The sequence below is a fragment of the Anser cygnoides genome, chromosome 27 (assembly GCF_040182565.1).
Source record: "Anser cygnoides isolate HZ-2024a breed goose chromosome 27, Taihu_goose_T2T_genome, whole genome shotgun sequence".
NCBI lineage: Eukaryota > Metazoa > Chordata > Aves > Anseriformes > Anatidae > Anser > Anser cygnoides.
The window spans coordinates 1,527,240-1,542,914 of NC_089899.1; the positions used below are offsets into that span (position 1 = coordinate 1,527,240).

Sequence of the window (15,675 nt, forward strand, 5' to 3'; positions counted from 1 at the left end):
CGCTTGTGCCGGGGGCTCGGTTCCCGGCCGGGCCGGGGAGCGGCGGCACCGCCGGAAGAGGAAGCGGCGGCGGCGGCGGCGGCATGGAGGAGCCCGAGATGCAGCTGAAGGTGAAGAAAGGTCGGAGCGGCACCGGCAGCGCGGGGGGGACAGCGGGAGCGGCCCCGCGGGGCTCCGCTGCACGGCACGGGGGTACCGGCGCGGCCCGGTGTCGCCCAGTCGCGACAGGCCCGGTTACGACAGGGCCCCGCGGTGACAGCGCGTGTCGCGATAGGGCCCTGCGGAGGGCGGGAGGGAGGAGGGACAAGCAGCCCGCGACACGGGGCGCCGTGGGGTTGGCCGTGACGGGGCCGTGACAGGGCAGGGCACGACATGTCGCGACAGGGCGCTGCGGGCAACGCAGAGGCTGGCGGTGAGTCGCGGTCGCCTTCAGAAGGCCGCCGGGGCCGCCGCTTGTCGCGGCTCCGGCAGCTGTCGGCGGAACAAAAGCCCTGAGCCGGGGGGGACGGGGTGGAAAACCGGACAGTAACGCGGCGGGGTCGTTATAAATAAATAAAATAAAATAAAAATAAGTGGTGCAAAGCGAGGTGACCTCGTAAACCCGAGAGGTTTACGCAGCCGTCAGCCTGTGGAAACGGCCGCCCGAAAGGGGCTCCTGCGTGGGAGCCTGGGGAAAGGTGTGGGTGCGGGTGGGACGGGGTCAGGGGGGTGGGATTGGGGGGCTGGGGGCAGCACCGGCCCTGCCCGAGCCCCCCTGGCCGCTGCGACGGCTGGTGGGTGCTTTTGGGGTGTCCCTTGGGGTGGGTGCTTGGAGGGAGAAGGAGAAGAGCCCTAAAGCAGGAGCAGCTGGGGTGCAGGAGCGCCTTGGGGGCTGGGGCCGGGCTGAGACTCGGAGCCCCCCAGAGCAGGAGATGGCCAAGCCACCAGCCCCCCGCTGCTCCCCGCTGTCTTGTGGCCGCCTCAGATTGCTCAGAAAGGGCCCCACGACTGTGGCCCGGTCCTCAAAACCAGGACAAACCCGTGCTGGCGTAGAGCTGCTGGGGCCGGCAATGTCCCAGGACGATCTGGGTCCACCCGGTGCCCGGCTCGTTGCTGGGGTGTGAAGGGTGGGAAACGAGCTGCTGTCTGCCAGGGCGTTGCCTTCACATCCTCGTTAACAGGCTGGCGATCCGAAATGTTCAGGGTTTTTGCTCTGATCTCTTTTCATCTGTCACAGCATCGCTTTCAGAAGTCGGGGCCTTTCCCCGGAGCGGTCCCCGCAGGGCGCTGAGCAGCTGGGGTGTGGGAGGCTGCAGCGGGGGCTCTCTGAGCACCCCCAGCCCCCACGGCCTTCAGAGGCTCCAAGGGAGCCCCTCCAACCCCGCTGCCCTCCCCGCTGCTCCCCGCTTTCCCTAACTCTGTTGCTTCTCTCGTTGCAGTTACAGACAAATTCACGGAGAGCATGTACGTCCTGGCCAACGAGCCCTCCGTGGCGCTCTACCGCCTCCAGGAGCACGTCAGGAGATCGCTTCCAGAGCTCGCTCAACACAAGGTGAGCCGGGCTTCTCTTCAGCCTCCGGACCCGAGACATAGCCAGACTCGAGCTCTTTTCCTGAGCGGCTACATCGTCCCTATCCCACCTCCACTCGGGGATGGGGAAGGAGGAAAGGAATCAGCCCCGGGGGCACAGGCGTTGTCTGGGAGGGCGTGAGGTGCTGCGGGACCCTGCTCAGCCCGAACTGGGGGGGCTGAGGGGGGTTTTGCACGTTCATCTGCAGACCCCAGGTGAAACTTTCCAGGCCAACCTCGTCCCCGAGCTCCCAGCCCCGGAGTTGTGTGCGGAGACAAAGAAAAATGAGCGGCCTGTCTTGTACGGGGAGGGGGGAGGAGGCAGACGTTAAATCTTATTACCCCTGGCTACACTGCGAGATTTTTATTTCCTACATAAAACAAGGAGGAGGGCGAGAGGAGGGAAGGGGGAGCGGGAAGAAACAAGTGCGAGGAGCCCGCACAAGGCAAGGCAGGATAATGAATCGCATCTCACAGCTGTGTTCCTACTTCCCTCCAGAGCACGGAGCAGAGACACTTTAATGCCAGCCTTGTTGTCCTTCTCCCTCTTCTGCCAGTCATGATTCATTAGGGGTGATGTCTCATGAATAGATTACTGCTTCATGTCTATGCTAATGCACTGTCAGGCCCCATTTTTCACCTTTGCTTTACAGCCCTAGTTTCCAAATTAACCTGGATTGTGACACTTTATTATTCAATTATTTATTAACATTTTCTATACGTGTCTGCGTGCGGCGGTAGGTATATAGAGATGTATGCGTACGTATAGCACGCGCCGGTACGATGGCATCACCGGGATGCAGGAGACGGGTTTCTAATGTTATTCCTGAGCTGTCACTTGCTTTCATTTAATCAAGACCGTCCCGGTTTCGGGGAATGTGTCCGGAACAGAAGGAAATTGAGCAAATTGTATGACAAGTCATGCAGAGGGAAGAGATCAGTTTCCATCACGGGCGCGGTTCGTAACGGGGACGGGGGCGAGGGGCCACGCAGCAGCACAAATGGAAGCGACAGCCGGGCGGACGTGCTGGACACGGAGCGCCTTGTTAGGCAGCGGGGTTTGTGCCGGGCAGGATCTCTGACAACCTTTGGTGCTCTCGTTTTCCCTGCTAGACGCGCTCGTCTCCGTTACCAGCTTGCTGCAGAGTTTTCTCCTTTTTAGCCCAAATTGCTGCTGTTCCCCACCTTCTTCATGTGCCGTCCTGTGGATGCCAGCAGCAAATACCGGGACGCCGCGTGGCCCCGTGTGACAGCAGCCGGCACAAGCGTTTGTGTCTCCTTTGGCCTTTGCTGCCTTCGCGTTCGGCCTCCCAGCACCTCCTGCCCTGGGCTGCCCTCCCGGCTGGGGCAGTGGTGGCCTCGCTGCATGAGGAGGAGCGTGCCGTGCTTCCTGCAGTGGCGGCGCAGGTCAGGGCAAAGCTTCTGAGCCATTTTTTTTTGGTTCCTGCCGTTGTGTTTACTAGTGCGTCGATGTGGCGAGGGCTGGAAGAAAACAGTAAGAAGGGAGGTGATTTGTTGCAGCTGGAACAACGGGACGCAGAGCTGCTGGTGGTGACATCTCCTCCAGCTTCATTCACACCCGTATTCATTTTTTTTCAAAGACTGCAGCATCGTGGTTGGGAGCTTGCTCTCCTTCTTGGTGGTAGCCTGCGCTGCCAGGCTGCTGGTACGGGCCTTGTGGTCAGATTCCCTCTGTTCTTGATCCTGCTCCCAGTTTATCCCAGTTCCAGGCCCTGCAGCTTGCAGCAAACAGGCTGTGCCTGCCAAGCCCCTCAGCCCAGGCGGCCAAACCCCCGGGGAGAGGGACGTGCTCGGTGCCCTGACGGGGCCGTTGGCGCGGCAGAGCGTTCAGTTAGGTGGCGGGGGATATTTTGGGTCGCTCCGCCAGGGTCCGTCGGCTCTGCGGCAAGGCACTGGAACAGGAGGGTGTCAGCGGGGCTGCGCACCGTGAAAGCGCTGTCAGGTTTTATCTGCCTCAGAGCAAAGGCGTTAGAGCGGGGTGGTTTTAATTCCTCGGAACGGAAAAGAAGAAAAAGGAGCAGTCTGTGCGGATCCGTTCTCGTGTAATTTATTCCCCAGGTGTAAGTAATGCATGAAGGAAGCAGGATTTATTGGTGGTTTCCAGCCCTCCTTCAGCCTTGCAGCAGCTCTGTCACCGGCTGGCGGAGTTCTCCTGAAACACGGCCTTTAAAACTCCCAGGGGATTAAACCTAGGAAAAAACTGGGAGGGAGGGAGCCGGGAAAAAAGTTTAGGCGAGGAGAAGGTCACCTCCACGCCTTTACAACAAGCAACTTTCTTTGATTTGGTTGGAAATAATCTTAATACCTCCCTCACCATCTGAAACTCTCCAGGCAGATTTAGCACCTCGCTGATAAGAGGGAGCGCGACGCGAGGCCCTCGCTGCCCCCGCGTGCCGTGGCTGCGCTGCTGAGCCCTGCTCCACACTAAGTAGCCTGTCTGGATTTCCCCCGGTCTTTGGAGAACTCAGATCTCCTCGTTAATTTACCGCCAAGCAGCAGTGATATGCCATTAGTGCGATTGTGTATTAATAGCTGGCTTTAGCTCTTAAACTGCATCCGAGCGCACATCCTGGGAATTTCGAGAAAGGACGTCAAGGAAAGATTAAGAAGTCGGGAGCTCTAGGGAGAGGCTTTTTGTTCCTAATTAAGGGCATCACATTCCCGGGAAGAGGTGGGGATGCTGGGAATGGACATCGCTGGCTCTGATACTGGGAAATGATTAAAATCTGCCGGTGCCCAGAAGTGGCAGGACCACGGAAAAGCTGCTGTTGGAGCAGACTGCATCGTCCCCACTTGTTCATAGGAGCTTTGTAGCCACCATCTCTGGCTCCAGTTCTGTCCCTGTGCCCTCACCCTGTGCTGGGCTTTGCAGGCTGACAGTCAGTGCTTCAAAATGTCCAGAAAAGGTGGAAGAAATGGTGCTGGCAATTTGTTACGTGGGGTCTCCTGCCCGTTGTGGGACAGAGCCTCCTTTCACGAGGGCAGGCCGAGGGCGCTGCTCTGGTGCCACGTGCGGCTGAGCCAGCGCGCTGCTGGGCTCTAAATGGTTGTTGAAGATCGTCTGGCACCTCTCGGAGCGAACAGGCTGAGGAGCTGCAGGACATAGCTGTGCCTTTTGCAGCTGCCTCTGCTCGCAAACCCTGCTCTCAGCAACAAGATACGGCTGTGAAAACGTGATCGGACTGTGGAGCAAGCGCGGTCTCTGCGGGACGGCTTGTGGGGTTTTGAGTCCCGGGCCGAAGTACCCTCTCCTGTGGAGAACTGCCTAGAGCACTGCATGTAGAGGCTTGTTTCTTTTGTGCTTTGGAGCTATGTGGTCAAGCGTCCTGATGTAGGACAGGCTTTGAACAGCAGAAGTGATTTTGGACGCACTCCAAGCTCCTACCCGACCTCCTTCAGTCACAGAAAGGGGCCCTTGGATTTCCTCTGCCTTGTAACTAGACCCGACAGAATAGGCTTGAGAATTAGCTCCCATGAGAACATATTTTCAAGAGCGCCCAAGCTACTCAAGGACTTTGGAAATAGTTATCTATTGAGCTACACCTCTGAATCGAGCTGCGCTTTCATTGTAATTTGGGTATTCGCTTGGTTTTCCCTTTCCTTGGAGCTACAGCACGCGGTTACGTGCCATGCCAGAACTGCCTGTAGCTCCTGGACTCGTGCGGAGTTCCCGGGGCTTCTTCCGAGCTCGTAAAAAGAAGGGCACGGTGCTGAGTGCTGCTTGGGATCAGACAGCAGAGATTCAGAGCAGACTGCAGGACTGGGAGGCTTGTGGCTGTGAGAACTGAGTAGCAGGTCTGGTGAAAGGAGAGCTTTCAGCGCTGCAGGATAAACTGTTTTATCTGGGTTTGCATGGGGGTTTGGGGAGGGAGCTGGGTTAGTTCAGAGCCTGGAGCAGGCCCACCAGGAGCTCTGATTTCGCTGGCACTTCCAGCCAGTCCTGCGCACTCGGGCAGCTGCTGGCTGCTTGCAGCCTGCCTTACCGTGCCTCTTCGCTGCCTCGCGGGCACATCTGAAAACAAGGGGAATTTGGCCAGAGCATGCAAAGCGTTGGCCCGAAGCAGTAGCCCTTCCAGAAATACGCACAATAAATGTCTCTTTTAAATGCTGGGGCTTGGCACCCGGAGCCAGGCGTCACAGGCTGTCAGGCAGGAGATGGGATCCAAGCTCAGCTTCTAGTGCAAAGCAGCCAAAGCCCTCGGTAGGGCAGGGCTGGCAGAGCGCGCCGCTGCGTCTACCCCGTGCGTGCCCACCGCTGCCTGCTCTTCTCTTGCAGTCCGACATGCAGAGCTGGGAGGAGCAAAGCCAAGGAGCCATCTACACGGTGGAGTACGCCTGCAGGTACGGCAGACCTCTCCAAGCAGGAGGGGCCGTGCTCAGCGGCACGGGTTTGGGGCTGGAAACGAAGCAGCCTGCGCTTGGCTGGCACCTGCCTGGTGTGAGCCGGGAAGGAGCGGTTGGGGGGCAGGCTCAGGGTGCAGGCAGAGCTCTCCGAACCTCGGGGGCTTCGCTTTGACGAGGTGCCCGCTCTTCCCCACTTGTGTGTGCAGTGCAGAGCTGCCAGGCTCCTGCAGGAAATCCGCCCCCTACCTATTTAGTGTCCGAAGCTGCAGAGCACTGCCTAAAGCTGAGGTTTCTTCCTCGCAGTCCTCTCTGCCAAGGCAGGGGGCTCTAAAACCATGCCACGTGTGGCAACACTAACCGGTCCTCCTCCCTCCATCCCCTCTCTGCTTTCAGTGCCATAAAGAACATGACGGACAGCAGCGTGTACTTCAAGAGCATCGACAGCCTGCTCAAGCACGCCATCGCCATGAAGGATCAGCTGAACGCTGCTCAGGGCCGCAGGTAGCGAGGGGCTTGGCGCCGACCTGCCCGTGTATCTGGGCGCCCGTTCTGGCTCACAGAGGCTCTGGTGATGTAACCCAGCCCAGTACAAACACGCCAAACGGTTATCTCAGTAATGTGGTTCCAGGCTGTTATTTATAAGAGCGTGCCGCTTGCCTTCCAGTGATTTTCTGGCTTTGTTTGCCATGGGAAGCAAATAGTCTTGTTTACAAAAGGGTAACTGGAAAATAATTTATTTCCTTATTTAAAAAGGGATGTTTGGTTCTGTAATACATTAAATATTTGTTGTGTTAAAGGCATTTGGAGTGTGGTGATGCTACTGAGATGGAGTAGGTGAGAGGCTGTCTTTGGTACTCTGTCATCTATGTGGATTTTCTGAGGAGAGTCCCTTAGAGATTAGTGGTGCTGACAGATGTGGCAGAAAGATTATGCATTTCTGTATGCCTGCAGTTGAGCTACAGCTACTAAAACATCTTCCAGCAGACTGTCTGAGTCCAGTGTATTTGTCTCTCCTGAGAACTGCGTTGGGGATTGGAGTCTGATTGCTTAGGAGTGAGAAGACTCCCAAATGCCCATGCTCACCACGGACAGGGTGCCCGTCCCTGATAAAACCACCCCAGCAGACAAAGCGCCTCTGTCTCTGCAGAATGGCCCTGCTTTAGACATTTCTGGTGCAGGTTCTGTGTTTTCCCAGCTGCCCGTGCAGCAGGGTCACACTGCGCAGCCCTAACAGAGCATTTTTAGAGTTGTTTTTGTTTGTTTTTGCGGTGGTGTGGCTCTGAAGATTGCTGTCTTGACGCCCGTGGGGGCTGCTGCGTGCTGCTCCGTAGCCTGCACAGCACGCTGAGAGGTGTGCTTGTCTAAGCAGCTCTCCTGCTCCGAGCAGTGAGGCTTTATTTTAGGGCTCCCCTGGTTCTTCACATTCCCATGGCTGCTGACGTCCTGCCTGCCTGCTGGACATGACTGTCTCTTTCTTTTTACAGCACTGTTGCCCCACAAGCCAAGAATCCGCCAGCTAGTTCCTGATCTCGGACGAGACTGGCTGCCCTCTGCCTTCTTCTCCAGCCCAGCTCCGTGCTCACCGACCACGTGGAGGAATAAGAAACCTTCCGCTCAGTCTGTGAAGCCGCACAGAGGCCTGCCTGCCTCGCTGTTCCCAGTAACGAGGTGCTGCACCTGAGCAGGCAAATCCTACTCCTGGGGTCAGGACTGCCTTTGTGGGGCAGTCTCTTTCCACACTGTTCTGCAAAAGGGAAACGGGGTGGTTCCGCATTTGTCCTTTCCAGTTCTTTCTGATGGCAGACTGCTACGAGGCATTTTTCTCTCTACCTCTTGGCCACAGAAGTATCTCAGAAAAAACTAGGTCTTGCTTTCAGTATTTTGTAGGCGGCTGTGTAAAGACTTAATGTAGGCACACTTCAGCTTTGTTCAGGAGGCATTCTGCGAGGAGAGTTTTTCGTGTGTGTGCCAGGAAGTGCTGAAGTTGGTCTTAGTGAGAACAATAATAAAAAGGCAAAACAAATAAGTTCTGTCTCAAACCTTCCCCTCTTGCTCGCTCAGGCTGGGGGGTCTTGGAGCCTGCTGGCTCTGCTTGTTTCAAAGGGCACGGAGCAAAACAAAGACACGCAGAGTTGGAGCCTTTCAAGTGAAAAGGAAACTGTCCTGCTCTTCAAACAAAATTGGACTTTCTTCATCCCTTGTCGAGCACTGTTAATCTCTCTTGGAACCAGCAGTTCTGTTCTGCTGAAGAATTTCCCAAAGACGCAGGGATCAAAGCAGTGCCAGGCTCAGTTCCCAAAGAAATGCTCTGTGTGGTGCTCAGGGCACCAGGTGTCTTTCAGGACAGTAACACGGCAGGTGAGAGGATCTGTTTGGATCAGTGGCTTCCTTTTACTCCCTGAAATACTCTGCTGACTGCTGGATGGTGAGGACTTGGGGAAGAACCCAGCGTGCTGCTGCTCTGGTCCTGTGCGGGGCTGCACTGTCGATGCAAACCCATTCCTGGACCTCAGGTCTTGGCCCTGACGCTTGTCACTGCTCTCAAGGTGGCATCCAGGGGATCCCCCGTGAGGTTCCCCACCGCTGAGCAGAGCCAGGGCCCTGGGCAGCGAGCTGTGTCCCGCTCAGAGGGTCGAGGTGCTGGTGCCTGAGCAGGAGGCCTCTCTGCTACCTCAAACCCACTCTCTGCAACCTGCAGACTCCCCTGGCTCCATCTCACTTGTTGCTCCTCCATCGCCTCGCCTGGTTTCTTAAACCTGGCTGCAGGGAAGCCCTCGGGTTGGCCGTGTGAGCTCTTGGTGTAGTGCTGGCTTCTGGGGATAGAGGAGGGAGGAGGAAAGTGGGAGGGGAAAGGGAGAGAGGTACAGGCAGCCAAAGAAAGCTGGGATCTGCTGGGGAAGGAGGGTAGGTCTGCTCCTGGACTTGGTCCCCTCACTCCTCACGTCTTCGAGGGACTGGGAGCTGTCTTTTGGTGTCTGCAGGAGGGCAGAGGGTGGAAAATCAGCCACCCCCTGGTCCGACGAGGCTCCTTGCCGCAGGGGTTGAGACGGGACCTACGTTAAGCTCTAAACAGAGATGCAAATCCTGGCCCTGGCGCCTGCAGCCGCCGCGTGACGAGACAAAGAGGCCCCTCTTCCGCTCACACCAGCGTCGAGTCCTTGCCCGAGGCTCCAGGTTTGCGCGCCAGCACGTTCCTCATCTCGCGGGTGACGCCGTTCCAGGGCTTGCCCTGTGCCTGCAGCAGGGCCGACTCTGCCGACAGCGTCCTGTGCGTGCGGGGCAGGTTGTAGCTCTCCTGCTCGGAGCGAGCCCCGGGGCTGCCCGACGAGGTGAGGTTGCTGCTGGCCGGGGATCCCAGCTGGGGTTTGCGCTCCAGGAAAGGGGGGAAGGAAAACTCTCGGTGGATTTCGGGCCGGGGCCGGGGCGCGGCCACGTTCTTGTTGTTGAGGTCGCCGGCGGGGGCTTCGCTGTGCTGGGCAGAGTCGTTCTCGTACAGGGTGTGAGATATCTCGGGCAGCTGCGGCGGGAGAGCTGGGAAGCGCGCACCAGGGCGTGCGTCACCGTGACCAGCAGGACGATGATGCCGGAGGAGAGGATGCAGGCGCTGGCAATACCGGCCTCGAGTTCGAACAGCAGCAGCATGTAGATGGCAAGAGCTGGAAGGGAGAGTGCAGCAGACCGTAACGAACCGTGAGGACTCAAGGGAAGCAGCTGACCTGTAAAAGTTCGGGCCAGAAGCGCCCCGTGAGGGCTGGTCACTGAGAACAGAGAGATCGCACTACGGGAATGAGCTGGCCGTGCCATTTGCAAAGCAAACCCGATGCTGGAATGGAAACTCGGCAGCTCACGAGCACTCAGCGACCAGCACTGAAGGCACGGGCTGGGCTGAAGCTGCACGAGCCCTGCTGGGTCAATTTTCCCCCCCCCCGCTGGGCTGTGCTGGTGGGAAATGAGCACTTGCCTGTTAGGTAGACCGAGACCCCACAGCAGAACAAGCCGATGGCGGCGTGGCGAACCGTCCGGCTGTCCAGAAGGAACCAGTCTGCCCTGCAAAACAGGTGAGAAAAACGCCTTGCTGGTCTCAGCGCAGGAAAAGCGCCGATGCTGCGGCCCCTGCTGAGAAACTGAAACGCTGGTTTTGCATAGAGAAAAGGTTCAGGGGCAGGTCATGAGCCCAAGGAGCTCTGCGGAATTGGGGTTTCCCCCAGGCTGCTGGGCTGCGTTGTTCCCACTCTGGAACAGAAGATCTTGAGATGAGTTGAATTTTCAAACTTTCCCCGTCTGGTTCTAGCTGTGCTTCAGAAACCAGGTGGGGCAGGGAGAAGAGAGAGATGCGAATGGCTCGGGGCTTTTTGCAGGTGATTTGTCCTTGTTCAGCAAACCCTGAAGAGCAAGCAGGGAACAAAAGTGAGGCAGCAAGCCCGTTTCCCCCGGAAAGAAAGAGAGAAAAGCAAAGTGCCGGCGCATTGAATTAAGCAAGGCCAAGGTTTTCTCTTCAACCTTGGGATTGGATTTCTTTGCTCAGCTCAGATTGCAAGCCTTTTGTCCAGAGGGGGCTCGGTATTTGAATTGTGCCTAAAACACATGAAAAGACCAGCTCCTTTCCAGCAGGGCCTTTGTTCCGCTTGCAGCACCGACCCCTGCGCCCGCTGCGCTGCGGACGAGGCCGCGCGCTCTCCGTGGGCACGGCCTCGGGGCCAGCCCCAGCCCACCACCAGCTCATCCTGCTGCTTGAGCATCCCTGGAGCCAGATCGCCGTGCCAAACCTCGCTCCTCTCTCTCTGGGCCCTGCAGAGCACTGCTGGAAGTCGCCAGAGGGCTCTTCTGCCAGCGAGCAGGACAAAGGCACGGCGTAGCATGGCTGGGGCGCAGGCTGGGGGTGATGCAGGTGCTCAGACACACAACTGCTTCAAGAGATGTGGCAGGACCATGCTGCAGGAAAGCCATGAAGAGCCCCCCGAACCATCCGGCCGTGCTGGGGGGTGCACAGGGCACTGCTGCTCCTGCCGACGCCTCCAAAACTCCCAGGAGCTGGTCAAAAAACCCCCCTGGCATGGAAGCACCGGCTCAGCGGGCAGCAGCACGACGGTCCTGGCAGCCCCAGCCCTTGTGATGCTCCTCCGCCGCCCCGTGGGACGAACGAAGCAGCCAAGGGACGCCGTGCCCTGTCCCCGTCTCCCCCCAGAGTGTCCCAACCCCGTCGTCCCCTCCTCCCGGCCTTGCTGCCCCTGTCGAGCATTGCCCGTCGCAGCCAGGAGCCGTTAATAGAGCCTGGACCCGCTCCTCGCTGCCCGGCGGGGAAGAGCAGCCGCTTTGTTTTATTAATTACCTGAGTCGGGGCCGGGGGGGGGGGGGATTAGCGGGGAGGAGAAGGACTTTGTTTGGAGCTGGCTCGGAGCATTGAGCGCGGCGCTGAGAAGCGGAGCGGTAATTCAGTGTGACAGCCCCAACGTGGGAAAGGTCCCTGGGACGTGAGCGGGTCCCCTAATGAAACCGGCGGCCGGAGGGGCCGGGGCAGCTCGGCCACGAGGGGACGGCACCAAACGGCGTCCGGCATCGTGGGGGAGAGGGGCTGCGTCCCACCACTGCCTCCTGCCCCAGGCTGTGGGCGCAGCTTGCAAACAACCACCCCCACGTCCCAGGAACTGTCCCTTTTTTCCCCCCCGAACATGACTGTAAGCCTCAGCTCGCAGCTGGGGAAACTGAGGCACGGCCAGCCCAAGCGATCTGCTCGATGCCAGGCAGGAGGGTGCGGATCCAAGGCTCCTGCCCTGCCCTTTGCAAGCTCCAGCCTGTCCGAGCCTCTCGTGGCCGGCAGCAGAGCCAAAAGCAGCCTCTTACTTTGCGGGGAGGAGAGCACGGAAGCATCATTTAAAGCCAAATTGTCCGGGAACAGCTCTCCTGCTCAGGCAGACCCACCAGCAGGGTGCACGGCTGTGCGGGAGGGTTGCTCTGACCTGAAGCCCTTGGCCAAGCCGCTGCCCCCTGAAGTACGGGCTGTGCCACGGCCGGCACGCTCCCTCCCCGTGCTGTGAGCTGGCATTTGGCTGCCTGATTAGTGCCTGTCCTGCCTCGCGCTCAGGGCTCCCAGAGAAGAACGGCACCGCTTCAACAACGAGCATTTTCCAGCCCAAATCCATACAGAACCTCGGACAAATTCACGGCCCGTGGGGAGTTTTCTGCTCTAAGTTTTCCAGCAGGAGCTGAGCTCCCACAGAAAGCGAGGTTTCCTCCAGGAGCTCTGTTTTGCAGAAATATTTTGCTCCCCTTCGCTAATGAGCACACGTCAGCGTCGCTTGCAAGGCACCGAGTGGAGACGTTGCTCACTTGCTGGGGCCGTCGTGCGCGGCGTTAGGCATTACCAGCTGTGTCTGGTCAGGGACAGAGCTGTTGAGCTTTTTTCCGTTCCTCTAGCTGAGTTTCGACTTGCCCAAGCCAGAGCAGTCCCAAAACGATCCCGCGGGGACCATCGCACGAGGGACCCCCCGCGCACAGACCAGTTTCCACCCAGACGCGTTTAACTGCCATCATTTGCGAGCTGCTTTTTGCTCTGCACCCGGAGCAGAGCTGGTGCCGGGCACTGGCGGGGGGGGGGCCACCACCAAAACCCAGCTGGTGCCCGAGGAAGGAGAGAGGAATTGCTGTGGAGGGAGTTTTGCAAGTGTAAACCTGCTGGTAACAAGTAAGTTAGCGCGTCTTGTGGTTAATGAACCTGGGCCTACGGTCGTTTGGGTGCTGTGCAGCCGTGCCAGCAGTGCCCCAAAGAGCCTGGCTCTGCCCCTGCACAGGCACAAGTTTGGGGTGGCCGCTGGGCACCCCCCGCACTCCCCCAAGCGCAGACCCCAGCACGAGGGCCGGGCTCGCACCGGGAAGGTACCGGGGAAGTTAAATCGGGTGCCTCGGTGCAGCCGGGTGGACGGGCGGCTGCAGACTCTCCCCTTGGCAATAGCACAGTCGCTCAGCTCAGCTGCACGCTGAATTCGAGGGCCGTATTTCCACCCCCCGGCCTTATCGGCCCGAGACAACCCCGCTTCCCAAGCTGGCACAGCATCGATGGAAGAACTTTGTGATACTGAAGCGCTCAGCGCGTGCCAGCAGCGCCGTCCGCTCCCCAAAGCCACCGTGGTCAAAGTCCCCAGAGCCCCCCCCAGCCACTGCCCACCCCCCAGGGACATTCAATAACGGGGGGGCCAACACCCCTCCAAGCCTCCCCAGCATCCCCAGGACTCCAGACGATGTGGGTACCCCCAAATCCCCCCGACCCCCAAATCCCTGGTGCCCGTCCCCAAATCCCGGTGCCCCCCCCCCCCGTCCCCAACCCCGGTGCCCCCCCCGCTCTCACCGGTCGGGCCCGGGCTGCCCCCGGCACAGCTCGGTGCTGAAGTAGCCGTGGAGGAGGCAGAGCAGGAGGCAGCTCACGTTGAGCACCAGGCAGAGCGCGGCCAGCACGGCCGAGACCGGCAGCAGCGCGGCGGCCGCCGGCTCCGGCAGCGCCCCTCGACCGGGACCGGGACCGGGACCGGGACCGGGACCCGGCCGCCCCGCCGGCAGCTGGAAGATGAGGCTGGAGGCCAGCAGGGCCATGGCAGCGGACAGCGTGCCGAAGAGCAGGAGCACCGTCAGGGCCCGCTGCGGGTAGGAGGAGGGCATGGTGGCACCGGCACCGGGAACCGGGGGACACCGGGAACCGGGGGGCGCCGGGAACCGGGGGGCGCCGGGAACCGGAGGGCACCGGGATGGCAGAGCCGCTCCGTGCCGGGGGAGCTGCGTGCACCCCCGGTATTCCCGCAGCCCCACCGGCACCGAGCCCCGGGACCGAGCTGCGGCCCCGCCGGGCGTGCGCCTCCCTCCGTGCGCCGCTGCTCGGCCGGGGCGGGCCGGGGCGGGCCGGTCCTGCCCCCCGGGCCGGCCCCTCGCCAAGGGGGGTGCACAGCCGGGCCGCCCCCCACCGGCCGGGACCCCCAGCTCCGCCCGCATCCACCCCCGGGGCCGGTGGGGGCTTGGAGGGGGCAGGAAAAGGGAGGGGGCTCCGGGGACGGATGGGCAGGAGGGTGCTGGGGGGGACCCCACCATCACCCCTCTGCTCCCCCCCCGCAGCCCCCTCGCTTCTCCCATTTCCCACGCCCCTGGGAAAATCCTGCCGGGGGAAGGGGGTGCTGCCAGGGCCTGATCCTGCCCCCCCGGGAGGCGCGTTGTTCCTCCACCTGCAGCGCAGGCCTCCTCGCCAGGTTGGGGGGGTGGGGGGGGCACCCCAAATACATTCTTGCGAGGCTGAGAAAGGGCCGGCGAAGCGCTGCCCTGCCGTCAGCACAAGTTTCCCGTGCCTTATAAATATCCTGGGAAGCAGAAGCACATCGTCCCCTGGGAGCGGCTGGGAATTGCCCTCTGCTGTGCTCTCCCTCGGGGGGCTCGTGCTGAGCGCCCCCCGCAGCCCCATTCTGCCTTCTCCCTGCCAGGAAGGTTACCCGTTATTCTGGGAAAATTCACTCTGCGTGTCCCCTGTTATCCTGGGAAGATGCCGTGCCTCGGGAGCAGTGGGGAAACTGAGGCAGGGCTTCCCCACTCAAGCCCTCAGCCCTCAAAACATCAATTTCCCGCACGTACGGGACAAGGGGGACATCGGGGTCGCGCCTTTCCATGCACGTCCCAGGCACCCTGCCAGGGCCAGGCGGATGGGGATGGGGACTAGGTATGACAGGGGCTCCTCCGGCCTGGTGGCAGCGGGGGCCCGGCTGTGGGATCTGGGCAGGCGACCTTTCCGTCAGGGCTGCGCGTCTCGCGTGGGTGGTTCCCGCTGGCACCCTCTGCTCCGGCCAGAGCCGCACGGGACACGGGGCTATTTTGGACGCTGGTGTTGTTGGCCTTGGCAGGCAGCACGGCTTTGGCTCCCTGCTCATTTCCAGCCCCGCTTGCGTTTTTGGCTGTGCAGGATGTTGGTCCCCAGCCCCGTGTCGCTGGCGCTTGGCCCAGGGTCCCCAAACCAGCGCCCGGTGCCGGTGTCTCCATCCCCTCGCCGTGGCCGGGAGAGCGATGGGGCTCAGCCGCACCCCATGGGCTGCTCGATTTGGGGTTCAGCCTGGGGCACCCAGCGGCAGCTCGGGCTCCCCAAAACCCCAGGACTTTGGGGCAGGAAGGGCCTCAAGAGGGAGCTCAAAGCTTTCGAACCTCCAGCCCGGAGCTTGCAGGGAGCAGCCAGGCAGAGCCTGGGCACCCCCTGACCTGGGGGGCTCTGGGCAGCCCCGCACCCAAAAAGGGGGGGTTGGCTGCTCAGGATGGAAGCACTCTGGGCCAAGCTGAACCCCAGAGGACCCTAAAACAAGGGCAAGGTCCGGGGAGGTCCCATGGTCTGGGTGGACAAGAGGCCATCCTGTGTGTCCCCAAACCCCCCCGGGCAGGAGGGGACACCTGGACACGTTGCGGGCAGAATGCCGCTCTGCCGATTCCCTTGTAATTCTGCGCTCCCTCCCTCCTCCTCTTCAGGATCAATTAAGATTACGAGCAGGGCTAATTAACAGTCTGCTAATTGCACTCTGAAGCCCTCTATAAATCATGAGCTTTAAAAGCAGCTCTGAGCAAGATGTCATGTCCTTTCTGCCTGCACGAGCCGCGCAGGAACCCTGATCCAGCCAGCAGCCCCCGTCTCCCCGGCCCCTCTGCCCAGGGACCGGGACCGGACCCCTTGTGTGGCTGGGGTGGAAAGATGTGTGCCCCCCCCCCAGCCCCGGGGCTGGCCTGGGAGCTGATTTCCAGCGAGCCCTTGTA

At 60.5% G+C, this 15,675-nt stretch overlaps 3 protein-coding genes across 3 annotated transcripts in view; 2 read left to right on the forward strand and 1 right to left on the reverse strand.

Annotated features, from left to right (window-relative positions):
• Window positions 1-7,939, forward strand: BORCS8 (BLOC-1 related complex subunit 8). Its single transcript, XM_066983701.1, has 5 exons — window positions 1-120; window positions 1,419-1,531; window positions 5,846-5,910; window positions 6,307-6,414; window positions 7,398-7,939. The coding sequence occupies exons 1-5, from the start codon at window positions 84-86 to the stop codon at window positions 7,438-7,440; spliced, it is 366 nt and encodes a 121-aa protein (XP_066839802.1). The 5' UTR covers window positions 1-83; the 3' UTR covers window positions 7,441-7,939.
• Window positions 6,795-13,563, reverse strand: TMEM221 (transmembrane protein 221). Its single transcript, XM_066983696.1, is given in 4 exon segments — window positions 6,795-9,429; window positions 9,432-9,569; window positions 9,875-9,960; window positions 13,256-13,563. Coding segments are annotated over 4 exon segments (909 nt in total). The 3' UTR covers window positions 6,795-9,052.
• The window catches only part of MEF2B (myocyte enhancer factor 2B), a 16,573-nt gene continuing 14,341 nt past the window's right edge, over window positions 13,444-15,675 (forward strand). The window contains exon 1 of the mRNA XM_066983692.1: window positions 13,444-13,548. The gene's annotated coding sequence lies outside the window, so the exon portion shown is untranslated. The remainder of the gene's footprint in view (window positions 13,549-15,675) is intronic.

What these genes read in the sequence shown, in the direction of transcription:
- BORCS8 (XM_066983701.1), top strand. Translation starts at nt 84, where the DNA reads ATGGAGGAGCCCGAGATGCAGCTGAAGGTGAAGAAAG. An exon ending in GCAGCTGAAGGTGAAGAAAG is followed by an intron (nt 121 to 1,418) that starts GTCGGAGCGGCA and finishes CTCTCGTTGCAG; the next exon opens with TTACAGACAAATTCACGGAG. An exon ending in ACGGTGGAGTACGCCTGCAG is followed by an intron (nt 5,911 to 6,306) that starts GTACGGCAGACC and finishes CTCTGCTTTCAG; the next exon opens with TGCCATAAAGAACATGACGG.